Source organism: Caretta caretta, chromosome 13, assembly GCF_965140235.1.
Source record: "Caretta caretta isolate rCarCar2 chromosome 13, rCarCar1.hap1, whole genome shotgun sequence".
Taxonomy (NCBI): domain Eukaryota; kingdom Metazoa; phylum Chordata; order Testudines; family Cheloniidae; genus Caretta; species Caretta caretta.
The window spans coordinates 39,238,073-39,258,679 of NC_134218.1; the positions used below are offsets into that span (position 1 = coordinate 39,238,073).

The 20,607-nt window shown below is 49.7% G+C and overlaps 1 gene segment (V, D, J or C); it reads left to right on the plus strand.

The window, feature by feature from the left end:
- Positions 1-154: 154 nt before the first annotated feature.
- Positions 155-20,197, plus strand: LOC142068703 (immunoglobulin heavy constant mu-like). The segment is given in 10 exon segments: positions 155-164; positions 239-547; positions 2,848-3,175; positions 3,474-3,793; positions 5,004-5,315; positions 6,951-7,283; positions 7,771-8,103; positions 12,422-12,509; positions 17,971-18,022; positions 20,189-20,197. Coding segments are annotated over 10 exon segments (2,094 nt in total).
- Positions 20,198-20,607: the final 410 nt, after the last annotated feature.

Sequence of the window (20,607 nt, forward strand, 5' to 3'; positions counted from 1 at the left end):
ACACCACTTCACAATGGAAAGTTAAAGGGCGAGAGAAGGTCTGCGACAGGCCCACGGTCCCACAGCAGCTGGGAATAGAACCTCAGAGTCCTGACTCCTTTCCCAGTGAATTGGCCACTGGGCCAGGCAGCCATCAGACCACAGAGGGAGGTGGATGGACGGATGTAGGTAGATCAGTGGCCGGTTTTCAGAGTTTCCCCTTTTGATGGTTTCTCTCATATTCTCTTTCTTTTTCCAGCGACCCGCACAGCCCCATCCGTCTTTCCCCTGGTTCCCTGCTGCAGCAAGACCGGCAATGTGCCCCCGGACACCAGCTTGGCCTGCCTCGTAACTGGCTATTTGCCATCACCAGTGGACATCAAGTGGAATTCTGGCCAAGTGACCAAGGGGGTCAAAACTTTCCCAGAGGTGACGATGAGCAATGGGCTCCACACCCAGAGCAGCCTGCTGATCCCCTCCGACAGTTCCCGGCAGGGCGACCCCTACCAGTGCGACGTGACACATCAAGGCACAGGGAAGACAGTGTCCGGGAAGTTCCCTCAGGAATGTAAGACATGCGGCGGGGGGAGGAGGGGGCAGCCAGGCTGAGATTTTCAAAGCACCTAGAGGGTCTGGGAGCCAGTTAATCTTAATCCACATCCTGTAGGTGCCTTTGGAAAAATCTCACCCTGCAAGAGTGGGGAAAGTTTGGCCCCGTGTTGAAACACACTGAGCCCTGGTGCTTTGTCATTGCAGAACTCCCGCCCCCAGTGCCCCTCTCCGTGGGCCCTGGAATGAGGCAAACCTCAGGGTGAAATGCATCCCTGGGCAGAGACCTATGTTCCACGAAGGGGGAGATTTTTCAGCTCTGCCTAAAATATTTAGGTACCCATTTCGCATGGGAACGTGGCACGTAAATCCCTCAGGCACCTTGGGAAATCTTAGACACGCAGCTGGTCTGAAATGGCACCTAAGCCTCATGCTGCCGTTCTGTACAGGGGAAATCTTCGGCTCACTGCCTTACTCCCTCACCCTCACCCAAACCCAAACCCAGACCCAGACTCCTCCCACTGGGGGGGTAGAACAAAGCCCATTCGCTGCTTCAGTCCAAAGGCCAGGTTTGTTCACACACAAGGACTCAAAGCAAAACCAGTGGAACTCAGAGCACAGGCTCCCAGCCACCTGGGCCCCCCCCAGCGTTCAGCCGGCTGGATGGGGAGCACACGCCCCCTTTCCCACTAGGTCCCCTTTCCCGCATGGTTCCTAGCCCTCCTGCCTGGTCCGCATCTAGAGATTTCCCCGCTATGTGCTTTCCTCAGCACTGAGCCAGAAGCTTTCCCTTATATAGACTGCAGCAAGCAGCCCCATGAAACTCCAATTCCCAGCAACCACTGGCCCTAACGGGGCTACACCCCCTTACAAGCTAGCACTCGCTTACACCTCTTTGTCATGGAGCTGTGTGTGTTTCTTGCACTCCGGCTGTTCTCGGGCATCTTTTGAAATGGATACAACCCCAGAGTAGCAAACCTAGGCATTCTGGGGTCAGAACTTGAACGGGTGTAAATCGACTGATCTCCATGGAAGTCAGTGGCCCTGTGCCGACTTACATCAGCTGAGCATTTGACCCTTTTTCTGTAGTCAGACACAGTCAGTCCTCTCCCAGGTTTTCTTCTGATGCCATGTCATGCTCTACAGCGCCACACTCCCCCTTAAACAGGGGACATTAATTGAGGAAAAGAAGTTCAAACAAACACAGCTCAAGTTCCAGCTTTGTCCCTGCTGTTTACCAGGGAGAACACACTCCAGCAGCATGTGCAGAAAGAATGCACGGAGGCATTCAGTATTTGCCTAAATGATTTAAGGGCCCTGTTCCCATTTGTTTTAATCCCTTACATGGCTGTGAAGTTAATCCCTAGAGGCTGAATAAAGTATGCAGTGTAAACACAGCACAAGAAGGTGGGTTTTTACCAGTGCTGGGAGGACTGTAGAGTTAGCACTCTCTTGGGAAGGGGAGTGGGGATCTACAGAGAGTCACACTGGACTGTGTTTTCCTTTGTCATAAATATAAAGGGAAGGGTAAACCCCTTTAAAATCCCTCCTGGCCAGAGGAAAAATCCTCTCACCTGTAAAGCATTAAGAAGCTAAAGGTAACCTCGCTGGCACCTGACCAAAATGACTAATGAGGAGACAAGATACTTTCAAAAGCTGGGAGGAGGGAGAGAAATAAAGGGTTTGTGTCTGTCTGTATGCTGCTTTTGCTGGGGATAAAACAGGAATGGAGTCTTAGAACTTTTAGTAAGTAATCTAGCTAGGTATGTGTTAGATTATGATTTCTTGAAATGGCTGAGAAAAGAACTGTGCTCAATAGAATAACTATTTCTGTCTGTGTGTCTTTTTTGTAACTTAAGGTTTTGCCTAGAGGGATTCTCTATGTTTTGAATCTAATTACCCTGTAAGGTATCTACCATCCTGATTTTACAGAGGTGATTCCTTTACTTTTATTAAACGTCTCCTTGTAAGAAAACTGAATGTTTTTTCATTGCCCTAAGATCGAAGGGTTTGGGTCTGTGGTCACCTATGCAAATTGGTGAGGATTTTTACTAAACCTTCCCCAGGAAGTGGGGTGCAAGGGTTGGGAGGATTTTGGGGGGAAAGACGTGTCCAAACTACTTTTCCCAGCAAACCCAGTTAAAGTTTGGTGGTGGCAGTGGATCCAGGGGCAAAGGATAAAATTAATTTGTACCTTGGGGAAGTTTTAACCTAAACTGGTGAAAGTAAGCTTAGGAGGTTTTCATGCAGGTCCCCACATCTGTACCCTAGAGTTCAGAGTGGGGAAGGAACCTTGACATCTCCTCTCTCTGCTCTCAGTGTGTGGTTTGACAATGCCACCCCAGGTTTACCTCCTAGTCCCCACCTGCGAGGAGAGTGCCATAGAGAGCCAGCTGGAGCTGGTTTGCCTCCTCCTGAGCTTCAGTCCCGGGAAAACTGTCATGAAATGGCTGGTGAATGGAAAGGAGAGGAGCCCCCCCTACCCCGGCCTTTTCCTCTGCAATGGGCACAGATGGCTCCTACATGGGACAGAGCCGCATGACTGTCACCAGGCAGAGGTGGGAGACGGGGGACGTCTACACCTGTCAAGTGACCCACCCAGCAGTGGAAACAGAGCTCTCCATGCACAACGCCAGCAAGTGCTTGGGTGAGGGGCTATGCCTGTGCATGGTGGGATGGAGAGTTACTCAGAAATCAGCCTTGCCTAAGGGTAGGTGGGACTGCACCTAGACACTAGTGTGGTGGGAGACAGGAGTACCATAGAGAAATTGATACTGTAGGTGGATGGGAAGAGAAAGAGATATAATGGGGGGATGGACGGATGAGATGGATACTACCAGTGTTCTGATGGAGGTGGATGGATAGATTAGATTAGATTTCGATAGTCTTTTTCTGCCTTTCCACATTATTTATGCTGGTCATTGACCTCTCTTTGCATTTCTCAGCCTGCCTCAGAAGTTCACATGACCCAACCATCTACTTAACCAAACCCTCCTATGAAGATGTCATCAAAATTCTGGTCATGTTACCTGTCTAGTTTTGGGTTATGACTTAGCAGCCAGCAGAATCGCATGGAAAGTGGATGGGCAAGTCAGCTCTGTGGCAAAGATAAAAACTCTCAAGAAGAACAGCAACGGGACCATCAACCCAGTCAGTTCTCACCCTGTGTCACTGGCCCAGTGGGGACAAGGCACCATATTTACCTGCAAAGTGACCACACTCTGTTCTGGAGAACTAACCCAGGACATAACCATGAGCAATACAGGTGAGTAGCCTTGGCATCTCAAAGGAAAAGGCAAACTCCAGTCATTGTTAATTGGGATTAGAGGGTGAAACTCACCCCACACAAGTCCTAGGAAGCCTCTAAGTCCTAGGACTTTAGCGGAGCCCAAGTCCTTAGCACAGGGATGTATTGCAGGTAAAATTATTATTTCTCCTATGAATCTTTCATTCTCTATCTCTCATTAATTTCCACTTGCACAGTTTCCCCAGTATTCCCTGCTTTAACGTTAATTTCCAGATTCTCCAAGAATTTCACTCCCTCTGCTCCCTGGGATCCAGCAACGTGGCCTGTTAGGGACTTAGTGTCCTATTTGTGACTCTGGTCTGATGTGCATATGTACTTCTTACCTCTGGAAATCAGGCTGGTGCTTGTTGCAGGCATCTGGTCTTTCAGGGATATTTCTGATGAGAATCTCTAAGTCTCCAGTGGAGTTAGGTGCCCAAATCCCATTGAAATACCCAAGGTGTCCAAGTCCCTTAGCCAGCCTTTGAAAAATCTCAGTTGTGTTGAATTTTGCTGTGAGCATTTGAAGGAGGAAAGAGGCTCCATCTGAGTGAGCAAATGGGTTGGTGACCCAATGTCATGATGATGCATGGCGGAGACTTGGGGTGAAGAGGAGATAGTGTGGTTCAAGGTTTGGGGTGAGGGTTCAGGTTTGGGACACAGGACTAGCTCAAAGCCCCCTGCCCATCTGTGTTACTGTAAAACCAAGCTGAGGATAACGATTAGGATGATGATGATCTCGAAGGGGATGAAGATGATGTCGATGACAATGAAGAAGGAAATGAAGATGCTGAAGGAGGAAAAAAGAAAGAACGTTAGAATGCTGGAGAAGATGAAGATAAGGAGGAAGGAAGGGAGGTGAAGAAGATGAATATGGTGATGGAGATGAAGATGATGATATTAAGTTGTTGCCGTTGAAGGTTGAGGATCTGGAAGTTCACTGTGCATTCTGCGGGGAAGGCTTTGGAGTTCAGTTGAGTCTTTGGGTGAAGATCCAGGCTTTTTGAGTTTCAAGGGAGATGATGCTCAAGGGTTGGGTTTTTATTTTGCCTGGTCTAGCTTCACACGTACACTGAACAACTGCCCTCCCTGGGCCCTTCACACAGAGATAGCTGGTGGATCTAAGTCCTTAACTTAGACAGACAAACCAAGTCTTATTCTTTTCTTGCCCCTCTTCCTTTTCATTTAGGCATCCGTGAGAAGGAGCCCTCAGTCACTGTCTCCCAAGCCGACCACAAAGACATCTCCAGGAACAGAGTGTCCTTGACTCTCATCTGCGAAGCTAGTGGCTTTTACCCTGAAGAGATCAGCATGTCATGGTTGAAGAATAACTCCCCGGAACTCAAGTCCAGTTACAGTGGCCCTGTGTCAGGAAATGGCACTTTCTCTGCCTACAGCATCCTGAAGGTTGAGCAAAGTCAAGGAGAAGGCAATTACACCTGCATGGTGCATCATCCAGCCATGGAAGAGCCCAAGAGGGTTGTGGAAAAGGTGTCCCTCGGTAAGTGGATTCTCAGAGGCAGGTATTAATTTGGGGATGTCCACACATGTTCTTATCCCGTCCAGCCAATGGCATAAACAACCGAATGACTCCATGTGAGCCCTGATGGGGGGAGGCGGGGTGGCAATGAAGGCATCATAATGGAGAAAGAGATCCGTCTTTGGTGAAACCAAGATTTATTGCAACCTGAGCTGGGTGGGAACCTCCGCTCCACTCCAGTGCAGGAGAGTACCCTGTATTCCCAAGGCATTATCCAGTCTGAAATGCCCCAAGTAATGGGGATCCCACCCCACCCCTGGAGGAGATGATTCTGCAGCTTCATAGACCCCATCACCACGAACAGAATTGCAGGAAAACTGTCCTAACTGCAAGAGGGAATTTAAAGGAGGGTGCAGAATGTAATCTCATTGGGCTGTGATTTGGCCAAGACATTGGGATGGATACTCTTGCTCTTGGGGAAAGTTCATGGAAGACTTTCATGGCAGGGAGGTGGTTCACTGAAAAATTTCTTTCCTTCTTAACCATGGGATCCTCCTGGGAGTTGTTTGCTCCACACTTGGACATGGATTCCCAAGGTGGCTGATTCACAATTTTGTCCTTATTGTCCCTTTTTATTCCTCAAATTTGTTGCTGGCACATTAGGAAAGTCTTCATGGATCTGCAGCCATGACAGGCACCCAATTAAAATCTGTTCTCAAGGAAAAGATGTGTTGGGGTGGGGCAGATTCCATATCGGATTCAGAAGTCCATGAATTCATTCAAACAAAGGAGAGAAACCTCTCAGCTCCATTGCCCCACAGTGGGGCTTGGACGTTCACTTTAGAAACTAATCTTATGAGTGACACCATGCATATCCTTCACACAACATTCAAGAGAGGACATTGTCCCTGGGTGCCAGGGCTCCCATCAGTCTGGGTTTCCCTGCTGAGATTTCTAAAGTGATTCGAGGTCTCCCCTCCTCCATCGGCTTGCAGTGGGAGTTGGGGGACGCATGTCTTGAGGGACCTCAGCAGAGCACAGGTGTGAAATATAAATGGCCCTTCTCCCTGTGCAGAGGGTAGGGTTTAGGGAACACAAGTTCTGTCCTGAGCTGTGGGTGCAGTGTGGGGTCTAGTGGTTAGAGCAGGAGGATCTGGGTGCCAGTCATGACCATGGGCAGGTCATTTGTCCTGTGTACCAGCTGCCATCTCTGGGAAAGGGGAATAAATGTATTGAGCTCAGGTGGGTCATCAAGCTCATGAATTTCTGGCTGGAAGGACCCAGAGTTGAGCAACCATGGCAGGTCTGTCCCTGGCCATGTTTTCCTCAATGGGGCTTTCTCCCAACAAAGCCGGAGACCTTCAGATTTGCTCCTGGCACCGAGAGACCAAATAAGCATAATTGGACCCAGGAATCCCAATCTCTCTGTTGGTTAGAAAATCTCAGCCATTTTCCCCGCTGCTCCATAAGATGAGGGTCCTGCCCCTTCTACCAGGGACCCCAGTGCCCTATTTCCACCTCCAATGACCCTCAGCCCCTTTCCCAAACAGCCCCTGGGCTTTGCGCCCCTGAGAGAGAGGCACTCAGTTAATACCTCATGCCTGTTGAAATATTTGCTCAGCCCAGCCCTCAATGCTGCCTCCTGCCCCCCACCAGGTGTCAGCAACTGTAATCGACACCCTCTGGAGGTCTCTCTCCTTCCCCCTTCCCTGGAGAAGCTCTACATAGGGCAGAACGCCACCATCAGTTGTTTGGTGAGTGGCATGGAAACCCCCAGCAGCCTGGAGGTCTCCTGGAACCGGGGTAGTGGGGGCCCGTTGGCCGTGGTCTCCAGGGAGGCAGTGCTGCAGGAAGATGGCACCTACAGTGCAACCAGCATCCTGCGGGTGTGCGTGGAGGAGTGGCAGGTGGGTGAGGAGGAGTTCACCTGCACCGTGAAGCACCAAGACATCCCGTCGGCCATTGTCAAGAGCATCCGCAAGAGTCACAGTAAGAACTCAGCCTTTCCCCTGTAGGGGGCGCCAGCTGCCATCCGGCTGCAGGCTTGGGAGAGTGGCTGGCTCAGGATGTGGGGAATGGGAGACGGGACCTTCTGTCTCTAGCTGTGATCCGGCTTGAGGTCTTTGGGACTGGGAGTTGCAAATTTGTGGTTGGGATGAAACAGACAAATGTATGAGACAGAAGGGGACAGAGTCAGGACTCCTGGGTTCTTTTTCTGTCTCTGGGAGGGGAGTGGGTTGTCGTGGGTTAGAATAGGGAGACTGGAAGCCATGAGTCCTGAGTTCTAGCCCCTTTTCAGGGAAGGTATTTGGATCTGGTGGGTTAGTGTGGGCCGAACTCCTGGATTGTATCCATGGGTCTGGGTGGGGAGTGGGGGGTCTCGTGGGACATAGCAGGGCGATGAGGGTGGGGGGTGGTAGCCAGGACTCCTGGGTCCCAATCCTTCGCATTAACCCTGTGCTGTTTCTCATGGCAGTGGTTTCCCTCCGGGCCCCTTCTGTCTACATCTCCCCTCCTCACGCTGAGGAGCTGGTTCTCTGGGAATCGGCCACCATCACCTGCCTGGCCTCCGGCTTCCAGCCCAGAGACATCTTGGTGACACGGACCCAGCAGGAGCGGCCTGTGCCCCAGGAAGCCTACACCAACATCGGCCCCGTCCGGGAGGCTGGGAAGGAGGAGCACTACTTCATCTACAGCAAGCTCAACGTCTTGGCATCTGAATGGGAGCGGGGGAACACATACGCCTGTGTGGTGGGGCACGAGGGTCTGCCCATGACCTTCGTCCAGGAGAGCGTGGACAAAGCCTCTGGTAAACCCACCTTCGTCAATGTCTCTGTGATCTTGTCCGATACTGACGTCACCTGCTACTGAGGAGCAGAGCCGCATGGGCTCCTCACGACATATCTGAGATGGCCAGGGAACCTCGTGGGGTCTGGGATTCCTCTCAGCCTGTGTGTAAAGCTGTGGGAGCTCTGTGTACGGAGCGTGGCTGTGTGCGGAATATGCCCAAATTAAAATGCAGCATTCTAGAGTTTGTGATGAAGGGTGTGTCTTCTGGTGGAGACTGTCTCCGTGTCTCATCTACTGATCCACGCTTCCTCCCACAATATCTAGATGTATCCCCCCACCTTTCTTTCTTTCTTTCTTTCTTTCTTTCTTTCTTTCTCTTTAGCCATCCTCCTTTCCTTATGGATTATCTACGTCAATTCATCCTTCCACAGGATCTATCCATCCATCCTACCCTCTGCAGTACCTGTCTCGTTGATTGCACAATATCCGTCCATCCATGCATGCAAAATTATGCAATCTCCTCTCTGTATCCATCCATCCATCCATCCTCATGCAGTGTCATGTTTCCACCTGCCCATCCCTCTGCAGTGAGTTGCTATCCATCCATTATTATTCATGATATTGCAGCTCCTAGATCTCCTGACTGATGTCAGGGCCCCATTGGATGGGTCCTGTATGAACACACACACAGCAAACATCCTGGAAGCAAGGAGCTGATATTTTGGCAGAAAAGGATTAAAATTGTTAAGCTAAAATGGAACGAGACACCCAACTCCCATTCAATTGTGAGTTTATTTCACTGGCACCTAATTTCCTAAGAGTCCTTTAAAGTCCCCAGCCCAGGTGGCTTGTCTCGGGTCACACTGCAGGTCAGTGGGAGAGGTGGGAATAGAGCCCTGATCCCCCATCTCCAAGACTTGTTTCGTAACTATTGCACCTGTCCAGCAATGTAGCCCTAGCCACTCTGGCGTGAGAACCCTTAGGAGATGCGTCCTCCCTTGACCACATAAGGTTAGAGGCAGAGCGCCCAGGAATTTGGTGTTATGTCTTCAGGGAGATAGGCAGGAGGGTGAGACTGAGTTAGGAGCCTTCATTCCCCCCAGCTCTGTCCCTGGATGTATAAACATGGGGGTGGTGTGCAGGTGAAGTGATTTCACCTCTGTGTACGGGGTTAGGGAGACCGATACTGGAATACAGCATTCATTTCTGGAGTCAACACGGAGTGACAGTCAGAAAAGGTAACAATGGTAGGAACCATTAGGAAAGGGACAGATATTAAGGCAGTAAATCTCATAATGCCACTGTATAAATCCATGGTATGCCCACAGCTTGAATACTGCATGCAATTCTGGTCGCCCCATCTCAAGAAAGATGTATTAGAAATGGAGAAGGTACAGAGAAAGGGGACAACATTGATCATGGGGATGGAACAGCTTCTGTCTGAGGAGAGATTAGACAGGCTGGGACTTTTCATCTTAGAAAAGAAATGACTAAGGGGGATAGGAGAGAGGTCTATAAAATCATGGCGGGTGTGGAGAAAGTAAATCAGGAAGTGTTATTTTCCCCTCCACATAATACAAGAACCTGGGGTCACCCAATGAAATTAAATGGCAGCTGGTTTCAAACAAACACAAGGAAGATCTTCTTCACACAACAGAGTCAACGTGTGGAAGTAGTTGTCAGGGGATGTTGTGATGGCCCAAAGTATAAGTGGGTTCAAAAAAGAATTAGATAAGTTCCTGGAGGATGTCTGTTAAAGGGCACCCATGAGCACAGAGCGGTGTGGCCTAGTGCCCATGGTCAATATATCAGCCCTCAAGTGCAGGACTTTGTTTTCCTGGGGCTAGAGTCAATCTAGCAACCCTTGAGTGTAGGGGAGTGTGGCCTAGCGGCCAGAGAGAATAGAGAGGACCTCAAATGCAGGGTAGTGTGGTAATGGCCACACCCAGGGGCCGTCACCGGAGGGGATGAGGCAAGGGCAGTGGGACACGGGCTCACCTGAGCGCTCATCTAGTCCAGTCCCCTGCACTCATGGCAGGACTAAGTATTATCTAGACCACCCATGACAGGTGTTTGTCTCACCTGCTCTTAAAAATCTCCAATGATGGAGATTCTAAAACCGCCCTAGTCAATTTATGCCAGTGCTTAACCACCCTGACAGGAAGTTTTTTCTAGTGTCGAACCGACCCCTTTCTTGCTGCAATTTAAGCCCATTGCTAATTGTCCTACCCTATGAGGTTAAGGAGAGCAATTTTTCTCCCTCCTCCTTGTAAGAACCTTTTATGTTCTTGAAAGCTGTTATCATGTCCCCTCTCAACCTTCTCTTTTCCAGCCTAAACAATCCCAATTTTTAATCCTCCCTGAAAGCTCATGTTTTCTAGACTTCTAATCATTTGTGTTGCTCTTCTCTGACTTTCTCCAATTTGTCCACATCTTTCCTGAAATGTGGCACCCAGAACCGGATACAATACTCCAGTTGAGGCCTAATCAGCACGGAGTAGAGTGGAAGATTGTTCCTTCCCAAGTGGAGTACTTTGCATTTGTCCTTATTGAATTTCATCCTTTTTACTTCAGACCATTTCTCCACTTTGTCCAGATCATTTTGAATTTTAATCCTAACCTCTAAAGCACTTGCAACCCCTCCCAGCTTGGTATCGTCCACAAACTTTATACGTGTGTTCTCTATGCCATTATCTAAATCATTGATGAAGATATTGAACAGAACTGGTCCCAGAACTGATCCCTGTGGGACCCCACTCACTTTTCCCTTCCATCATGACTGTGAACCACTGATAACTACTCTCTGGGAATGGTTTTCCAACCAGTTATACACCCACCTCATAGTAGTTCCATCTAGTCTGCATTTACCTAGTTTGTTTATGAGAAGGTCACAGGAGACTGTATCAAAAGCCCTACTAAAGTCAAGATATACCATATCTATCGCTTCCACCCTATCCACAAGGCTTGTTCCCCTGTCAAAAAAAGCTATCAGGTTGGTTTGACACGATTTGTTCTTGACAAATCCACGCTGTTACTTATCACCTTATTTTCTTCTACATGTTTGCATCTTTCCAGGTACAGAAGTTAAGCTGATTGGTCTGTAATTCCCCAGGTTGTCCTTATTTCCATTTTTATAGATGGGCACTAGATTTGCCCTTTTCCAGTCTTCTGCAATCTCCTCCAACTTCCATGACTTTTGAAAGATAATCGCTGATGGCTCAGATATCCCCTCAGTCAGTTCCTCGAGTATTCTAGGATGTGTTTCATCCGGCCCTGGTGACTTGAAGACATCTAACATGGCTAAGTAATTTTTAACTTGTTCTTTCCCTATTTTTGCCTCTGATCCTACCTCATTTTCACTGGCATTCACTACATTAGACGTCCAATCGCCACCAACCTTGTTGGTGAAAACGGAAACACAGAGGTCATTTAGCACCTCTGCCATTTCCGCATTTTCTGTTATCGTTTTCCTCCCCTCATTGCAACTTGCTGACCTTAGACGGGTGGGAGATACCACTTCCTCCCCCTCCCTGGGTCACTTGCTACCGGGCTTCCTGAAGCTGCAGTCCATATCACGTTGGGGTCTGCGAGCTCCTCGGAGCAGGTATTTCCCTGGGACTCTGACTCCAGCTGGTCAGCTGAAGGCAAGAGGTCCCAGGTCTGTGTCTCGAGATGTCCACCTTCCACAGGCAAGGGCTGTAATGGCTCCTGGGTTGGAGCCTCGACCAAGTGTCCTTCCTCCTTGGCGGTCAGTGCAGAGTGAGCTGGCCTGCTCTTCTTCCTACCAGCACAGCATTTGGAGCCTGCTTAGCATGGTGTGAGGTGAAGGACTTCCTCCACCCCTAGGTTGTGATTAACCCTTTCCTGGCTAGTGCGGGTATGCACACCCTGCCACAGGCACAAGATCTGGAAGGGAAGCATTGGAATGAACTGGCATTGGCTGGGAAGACGCCGCTGTTGGATGGGGGGTGCATGGCCCCATTGAGCTATGCATTGGCAGGTCTCAGCCCAGCTCTGTTGCTGGCCTGGGGAGGGGAATCGCATGCTCGGGGAGAGGCGTGTCATGCTGCTGGCTGGGGCGTGTAAAGGAGCCAAAGGGCGTGAAATTTAATGGAAGTTGGGGCTGAAATCCCTGAGTCTGCTGTGAGAATTGCAGCCTGTGACGGGGGGTCTCCACCTGCAGCCTGCCCGGTCTCCCCTGGCAGGGAGCCCTCTGTCTCTGGCCCTGGACAGGGATCTCCTGCCAAGAGCACAGATCGGAGCTCCCTGCTGTGCCCACTCAGCTCCCTGGGTTAACGAAGAGGCCTCTCTAATCGGCACGTTTGTCTCATCCCCAGCTCCTCATTGCCTAGTGGAGGACCAAGGCGTCTCTGTTGAAGGAGAAGAGGAGGAATCTGACGGTCTCTGGACACCTGTTGCCTTCATAAATATAAAGGGAAGGGTAAACCCCTTTAAAATCCCTCCTGGCCACAGGAAAAATCCTCTCACCTGTAAAGGGTTAAGAAGCTAAAGGTAACCTCGCTGGCACCTGATCAAAATGACCAATGAGGAGACCAGATACTTTCAAAAGCTGGGAAGAGGGAGAAAAACAAAGGGTCTGTGTCTGTCTGTGTGATGCTTTTGCCGGGGACAGAACAGGAAAGTCTTAGAACTTAGTAAGTAATCTAGCTATGTATATGTTAGATTATGATTTCTTTAAATGGCTGAGAAAATAGCTGTGCTGAATAGAATGAATATTCCTGTTTGTGTGTCTTTCTGTAACTTAAGGTTTTGCCGAGAGGGATTCTCTATGTTTTGAATCTAATTACCCTGTAAGGTATTTACCATCCTGATTTGACAGAGGTGATTCTTTTTACTTTTTCTTCTATTAAAATTCTTCTTGTAAGGAAACTGATTGCTTTTTCATTGTTCTAAGATCCAAGGGTTTGGGTCTGTGGTCACCTATGCAAATTGTTGAGACTTTTTACCAAACCTTCCCCAGGAAGTGGGGTGCAAGGGGTGGGAGGATTTTGGGGGGAAATATGTTTCCAAACTATGTTTTTTCAGGAACCCAGATAAAGTTTGGTGGTGTCAGTGGAAGTCCAAGGGCAAAGGGTAAAATAGTTTGTACCTTGGGGAAGTTTTAACCTAAGCTGGTAAAAGTAAGCTTAGGAGGTTTTCATGGAGGTCCCCACATCTGTACCCTAGAGTTCAGAGTGGGGAAGGAACCTTGACATGGTGGCAGAGCGGTGGGATTAAGGCAGAGTAGTTAACCTCCTGCAGGGAAATTCTCAAGTTTTCACAGACCTAAGAGCAACTAGAGGGGATTTCTACCTATTTGTCTGAATACAAAAGTGTTAGTTTTTGGGTTTTTTAGGATTTTGATTTTTTTTTTCTTGGACAAGGAGCACAGATTTGAAAAGGAAATTTTTTCCTTTGGGCTGCTAGAAAGCAGGTATCCAACTGGAAATCGTTGGAAGCTTTTTTGCTTTGATTTGGGGCCAGAGCAGAGACAAAGGGAATTGTCTTTTTCTGTAGGCTGACAATCACTATCAGAGAATAGGTATCCTATTCCAGCACAACAAAATTTTACAAGCCAAGTTTTGTTCCTTTTATTTCTAAACCTCGGGTGTAAAGTTAGTTAAAAACAGAGAGGTTAGGATGCCAGACTCCATGGCTCAACAAAAGCTGGAATTAGCCAGATTTGAGGCTGCTGAAAAACAAAAGGAACATGAAAGACAGATAGAACTCATGCGGATGGAGAAGGATGTACAGGAGGCTTCCCACAGGAGGGAGATGGAGGCAAGGGACAAAGAGATGGAGGCAGCGAAAGAGGCAGAACCCCACCAAGCGTCTGCTCACAGGAGAGCTATGGAAGCAAGGGACAAAGAAATGGAGGCAAGGGCCAAAGAACTGGAGGAGAAGGAAAAAGAGAGGAAGCATGTGGAGGAGATGGAGAAGGTAAAGGCTCAGCAGAATATACCAACAAACCCTAGCAATCCTTCTCCAGGTACCACTTCCCATCCCAGAAAGTTCCCCACCTACAAGGCAGGTGATGATACTGAGGCCTTCTTAGAAAACTTCGAAAGGGCCTGCCTTGGGTACAGCATCTCTACCGACCAATACATGGTAGAGCTGAGGCCGCAGCTCAGTGGACCCTTAGCTGAGGTGGCGGCTGAAATGCCTAAAGAACACATGAACAAGTATGAACTGTTTAAATCCAAGGCGAGAGTCAGAATGGGGATAACACCCAAGCATTCTCGTTGGAGGTTCAGAGCCCCAAGGTGGAGACCAGACATGTCATTTACCCGACATGCCTACCACATTGTGAAACACTGGGATGCCTGGATATCAGGAGCAAGTGTTGAATCTCCAGTAAATTTGCCCTTCCTAATGCAAATGGAACAATTCTTAGAGGGTGTTCCTGAGGAAATAGAAAGATACATCCTAGATGGGCAGCCCAAAACTGTAATCGAGGCAGGAGAGATTGGAGCCAGATGGGTGGAGGTGGCAGAGAAGAAGAAAACTGGTCGCAGTTGGAGTGGAGACCAGAAGGGACCCAAGGCCCCACCTACCTCCCAAAGAACCCTCCAGACACCTTATCGTCCCACCTCCCTGTTCTCCAGCAATCCGCCTCGCCCCAGTGACCCGTCAGCTGGACGATGTTTTAAATGTAACGAGCTAGGGCATGTAAAGGCCAACTGCCCCAAGAACCCCAACAGATTACAGTTCATTGCACCGGAATCACACCAGAGATCTGAAGGCCCAGATACCTCCCAGATACCCTTGGAGCGGAGGGAAACTGTGAGTGTGGGCGGGAAGAAGGTCACCGCGTGGAGGGACACCGGAGCACAAGTATCAGCTATCCATGCTTCCTTAGTGGACCCCAATTTAATCAACCCAGAGATTCAAGTGACGATTCAACCCTTCAAGTCCAACTCTTTCAATTTGCCTACAGCCAAGTTGCTTGTCCAGTACCAAGGTTGGTCAGGAACGTGGACTTTTGCAGTCTATGATGATTATCCCATCCCCATGCTGTTGGGGGAAGACTTGGCCAATCATGTGAAGCGGGCCAAGAGGGTGGGAATGGTCACCCGCAGCCAGGCTAAACAAGCCATGAGGCCTAGCTCTGTTCCAGAAACTTCTATCAGGACCCAGTCAGAGGTGATGGACCGGGACCCCAGGCCAATGTCTGCAACAGCAGTAGTGGATCCAGTCCCAGAGACCCAGACGGAACCAGTCCCAGAACCGGAACCAGCCGAACAACCAACACCAGACCCCTTGTCAGCACTGAATCCAGTACTTGCAACCTCAACACCAGAGAGCCCCACTGAACCTGAACTGGCAGCAGCCAATAACCCTACACAAGAGGCTCAGCCGGAGCCTTAACCCCAACATAGTGTCCCAGTGGAGAGCGGTTCACAGTCAACGGAAACAGCCCCATCCCCTACATCGCTTCCAGAGGGACCAAGCCTAGGTCCACAATCCAATGAGGAACTGATGTCTCCAGCATCAAGGGAACAGTTCCAGACCGAACAGGAAGCAGATGAAAGCCTCCAGAGAGCTTGGACGGTGGCACGGAGCAACCCACCGCCTCTCAGCTCTTCTAATCGATCCAGGTTTGTTGTAGAAAGAGGACTTTTATAGAAGGAAACTCTTTCTGGTGGACACCAGGAAGACTGGCATCCTCAGAGACAGTTGGTAGTTCCAACTAAATACCAGGCTAAGCTCTTGAGCTTAGCCCATGATCATCCTAGTGGCCATGCTGGGGTGAACAGGACCAAAGACCGTTTTGGGGGGTCATTCCACTGGGAGGAAATGGGCAAGGATGTTTCTACCTATGTCTGGTCTTGTGAAGTATGCCAAAGAGTGGGAAAACCCCAATACCAGGTCAAAGCCCCTCTCCAGCCACTCTCCATCATTGAAGTTCCATTTCAGCGAGTAGCTGTGGATATTCTGGGTCCTTTTCTGAAAAAGACACCCAGAGGAAAGCAGTACATACTGACTTTCATGGATTTTGCCACCCGATGGCCGGAAGCAGTAGCTCTAAGCAACACCAGGGCTAAAAGTGTGAGCCAGGACTAGCAGACATTTTTGCCAGGGTAGGTTGTCCCTCCGACATCCTCACAGATGCAGGGACTAATTTCCTGGCAGGAACTATGGAAAACCTCTGGGAAGCTCATGGGGTAAATCACTTGGTAGCCACTCCTTACCACCATCAAACAAATGGCATGGTGGAGAAGTTTAATGGAACTTTGGGGGCCATGATATGTAAATTTGTAAATGAGCACTCCAATGATTGAGACCTAGTGTTGCAGCAGTTGCTCTTTGCCTACAGAGCTGTACCACATCCCCGTTTAGGGTTTTCCCCATTTGAACTTGTATATGGCCATGAGGTTAAGGGGCCATTACAGTTGGTGAAGCAGCAATGGGAGGGATTTACACCTTCTCCAGGAACTAACATTCTGGACTTTGTAACCAACCTACAAAACACCCTCTGAACCTCTTTAGCCCTTGCTAAAGAAAACTTACAGGATGCTCAAAAAGAGCAAAAAGCCTGGTATGATAAACATGCCAGAGAGCGTTCCTTCAAAGTAGGGGACTAGGTCATGGTCTTAAAGGTGCTCCAGGCCCATAAAATGGAAGCATCGTGGGAAGGGCCATTCACGGTCCAGGAGCGCCTGGGAGCTGTTAATTATCTCATAATTAACACCTCCAACCTCCCACCTCCAACCGAAAGCCTAAGGTGTACCATATTAATTCTCTAGAGGCCTTTTATTCCAGTGAATTAAAGGTTTGTCAGTTTACAGCCCAGGGCGGAGAGGACGCTGAGTGGCATGAAGGTGTCTACTACGAAGGGAAAAGTGCTGGTGGTGTGGAAGAGGTGAACCTCTCCATGACCCTTGGGCGTATGCAGCGACAGCAGATCAAGGAGCTGTGCACTAGCTACGCGCCGATGCTCTCAGCCACCCCAGGACTGACTGAACGGGCATACCACTCCACGGACACAGGTAATGCTCACCCAATTAAAGTCCAACCTTACCAGGTGTCTCCTCAAGCTAAAACTGCTATAGACCGGGAGATCCAGGATATGCTACAGATGTGTGTAATCCGCCCCTCTGGCAGTGCAAGGGCATCTCCAGTGGTTCTAGTTCCCAAACCAGATGGGGAGATACGTTTTTGCGTGGACTACCGTAAGCTAAATGCTGTAACTCGCCCAGACAACTATCCAATGCCACGCACAGATGAACTATTAGAGAAACTGGGACGGGCCCAGTTCATCTCTACCTTGGACTTAACCAAGGGGTACTGGCAGGTACCGCTAGATGAATCCGCCAAGGAAAGGTCAGCCTTCACCACACATCTCGGGCTGTATGAATTTAATGTCCTCCCTTTCGGGCTGCGAAATGCACCCGCCACCTTCCAAAGACTTGTAGATGGTCTCCTAGCGGGATTAGGAGAATATGCAGTCTCGAGGGATTCTCTGTGTTTTGAATCTGATTACCCTGTAAGGTATTTACCATCCTGATTTTACAGAGGTGACTCTTTTTTTCCCTTCTATTGAAAGCCTTCTTGTAAGGAAACTGATTGCTTTTTCATTGTTCTAAGATCCAAGGGTTTGGGTCTGTGGTCACCTATGCAAATTGGTGAGGATTTTTACCAAACTTCCCCAGGAAGTGGGGTGCAAGGGTTGGGAGGGTTTTGGGGGGAAAGACGTTTCCACACTACGTTTTTTCAGGAACCCAGATAAAGATTGGTGGTGTCAGTGGAAGTCCAAGGGCAAAGGGTAAAATAGTTTGTACCTTGGGGAAGTTTTAACCTAAGCTGGTAAAAGTAAGTTTAGGAGGTTTTCATGCAGGTCCCCACATCTGTACCCTAGAGTTCAGAGTGGGGAAGGAACCTTGACAGCTCTCTTCCTGCTCAGCCTTTTGTACAGCGCCGGCATCATGCTGCTTAAGGTAACAGCAACAGCATGGTCCCGTGTCACTGCTTAGAGCAACAACCAGTGCTCAAGAATCGATCCCACGCCATCAGCATGCAGCCAGCCGCCAGCCGCGGGAACTACTTAGTCACCCACATTCAGTGATGAAATTCAATAAGGACAATGCCAGGTACTCCACTTAGGAAGGAACAATCAGTTGCACACACACAAATGGGAAATGACGGCCTTGGGAGGAGTACTGCCGAAAGGGATCTGGGGGTCCTAGGGGATCACAAGCTAAATATGAGTCAACAATGTAATACTATCGGGAAAAAAATGAATTCTGGGATGTATTAGCAGGAATGTTGTAAGGAAGATATGATAAGTAATTCTTCTGCTCTACTCCGTACTGATATGGCCTCATCTGGAGTGTTGTGTCCAGTTCTGGGGACCATATTTCAGGAAAGATGTGGAAAATTTGGAGAAAGGCCCTAGGAGAGCAACAAAAATCATTCAAGGGCTAGAAAACATGAGCTGTGAGGGAAGATTGAAAGAACTGGAGAAGAGAAGACTGGGGTGGCCTGGGCGGGGGAATAAGATTATAACATTTTTCAAATCTACAAAAGGTTGTTCTAAAAAGGAGGGTGAAAAATTGTTCTCGTTAACCTCGGAGGCTAGGACAAGAAGCGATGGGCGATAATTGCAGCAAGGGCGGTTTAGGTTGGACATTGGAAAAACCTTCCTTACTGTCAGGCTGGGTAAATACTGGAACAAATTGCCCAGGGAGGTTGTGGATCCTCCATTGTTGGAGGTTTTTAGGAGCAGGTTAGACAAATACCTGTCAGGGATGGACTAGTTATGACTTAGTCCTGCCTCAGGGCAGGAGAGGGGACTAGGTGAGCTGTGGAGGTCTCTCCCTGTCCCACAGCTCTATGATGTTACGGTTGTCAGAGGCTAACACCAAAGTCAGGAGTCAGAGCTCAGGTTTAGGAACAGGTTACGTGGAGGGACGAAAGCCTGGGTGCAGGACAGCAGCCGGGCTGGACCCAGACGGGAAGAAGGCAGGAGCCGGGCTGGACCCAGATGGGAAGAAGGCAGGAGCCGGGCTGGACCCAGATGGGAAGAAGGCAGGAGCAGGGCTGGACCCAGATGGGAAGAAGGCAGGTGCAGGGCTGGAACAAGCAGTCACAACTGGTATTGCAGCCCTGGGGAAATTCTTTGGGCAGCTGCTTAACTTCTGCTGGGCTCATGAACCGGGCTGCTGACTCCGCCAAGCAATCAGGGCGGAGCCAATCAGGCAGCCGGCTCCAGGCCAGGTGCGCACGTCAGGTTGCCTGGGACTGGCTCTGCTGCCAGCCCTGATTCCTGACAGTGACCAGCGATCAATGAGAGAGAATCAGGAGCGATTACTTATTAATAATCCACCACCCGTCATCACTAATTAACGAGCTGACATCAAGGTTAATATGGCAGTGATCAACACACGAGAATGAACAGTCTATTATCAATTCCAATCGTTTATCACTGAGAAATCAATAATCACGGATTGGCTATCCCTGGTCAGTACCTAGTGATCTGTACTTAATGCTGAATAGCCATTAATCTGCAATTAATTATCAATAATCAACACTCACAGATCAGTAATTAATGTTAAAGAATTGAGGATCAAGCATCAATAAGCTGCTAATAATTATCAATTGATAAGAATCACTTGTCAATAATGAGGAATTAATGATCAATGACCAAAAATGAATGATCCCTAATTAAGAAGCAAGAGGAAATGTTCCAAGAGCAAGGCTCAATGAGCGTCAATCAATAAGCACTCAGCTGTGATCACTAAGGATCAGTGGTCGGGCCCAGAAGCACAAAGGGCCAGAGGTGCCCGTGAAGCCGGTTCTGTGCCGGGCCGCGTTGCAATGGGGCTGGTACCAGAAGCAGGGAGAATCGGTGGAGGCAGCTGCGGCTCCCCAGGGACTTGGTGTGCGGCACCCCCTGGGCAGTGGCCGTTCCGAGGCTGTTTGACAAGGCTGGTGTCTCTGTCTGGAAGATGAGCTCCAGCTCAACCCAGACATCCTGGCAGGACGCAGGCGTGGCTGGGCGAGGCTAGATGGTCCCAAGGGTCCCTTCTGGCCTTGCTCTCCCAGCCGAGGATGCTGCCCGTGAGCGGCACCGGCTGAACCCCTCTGCTCTCTGTGTCCCACAGGCGCGGTGAGTGCCCGGCTCCGGGCTCCTAGGAGGGGACAGCACTGCTTCGTCCTCTTCATTCCCTCCCTCCATCTTCAGCCCTCCCGGGCTCCGGCCCCCTCTCCGGACACCGGGAGGCACCATGTTCCACGGCAGCGCGGAGGGCGTGACAACGGCCGCTGAAGGGTCTGAGCTCCGCAGAACCCAGAGCAGGGAGGGCAGAGTCCTTCCCCGGACGTCCCCGTGGGGCAGCCCACGCTGGAGCTTGAGCTCAGCCCCGTGCCCCTCAATCCTCCACCCCCATCCCACGGCAGGGACTGGATTTCCTTGTGTGTCTGTGTGTGCAGGGCTGTAGTGTCCTGAGGGCTGGTCAACGTGGACTCTGGCGAGGGAGAAGAGTCTCGTTTGCTCCATCGTTTAACTTGCAACTTACACGGG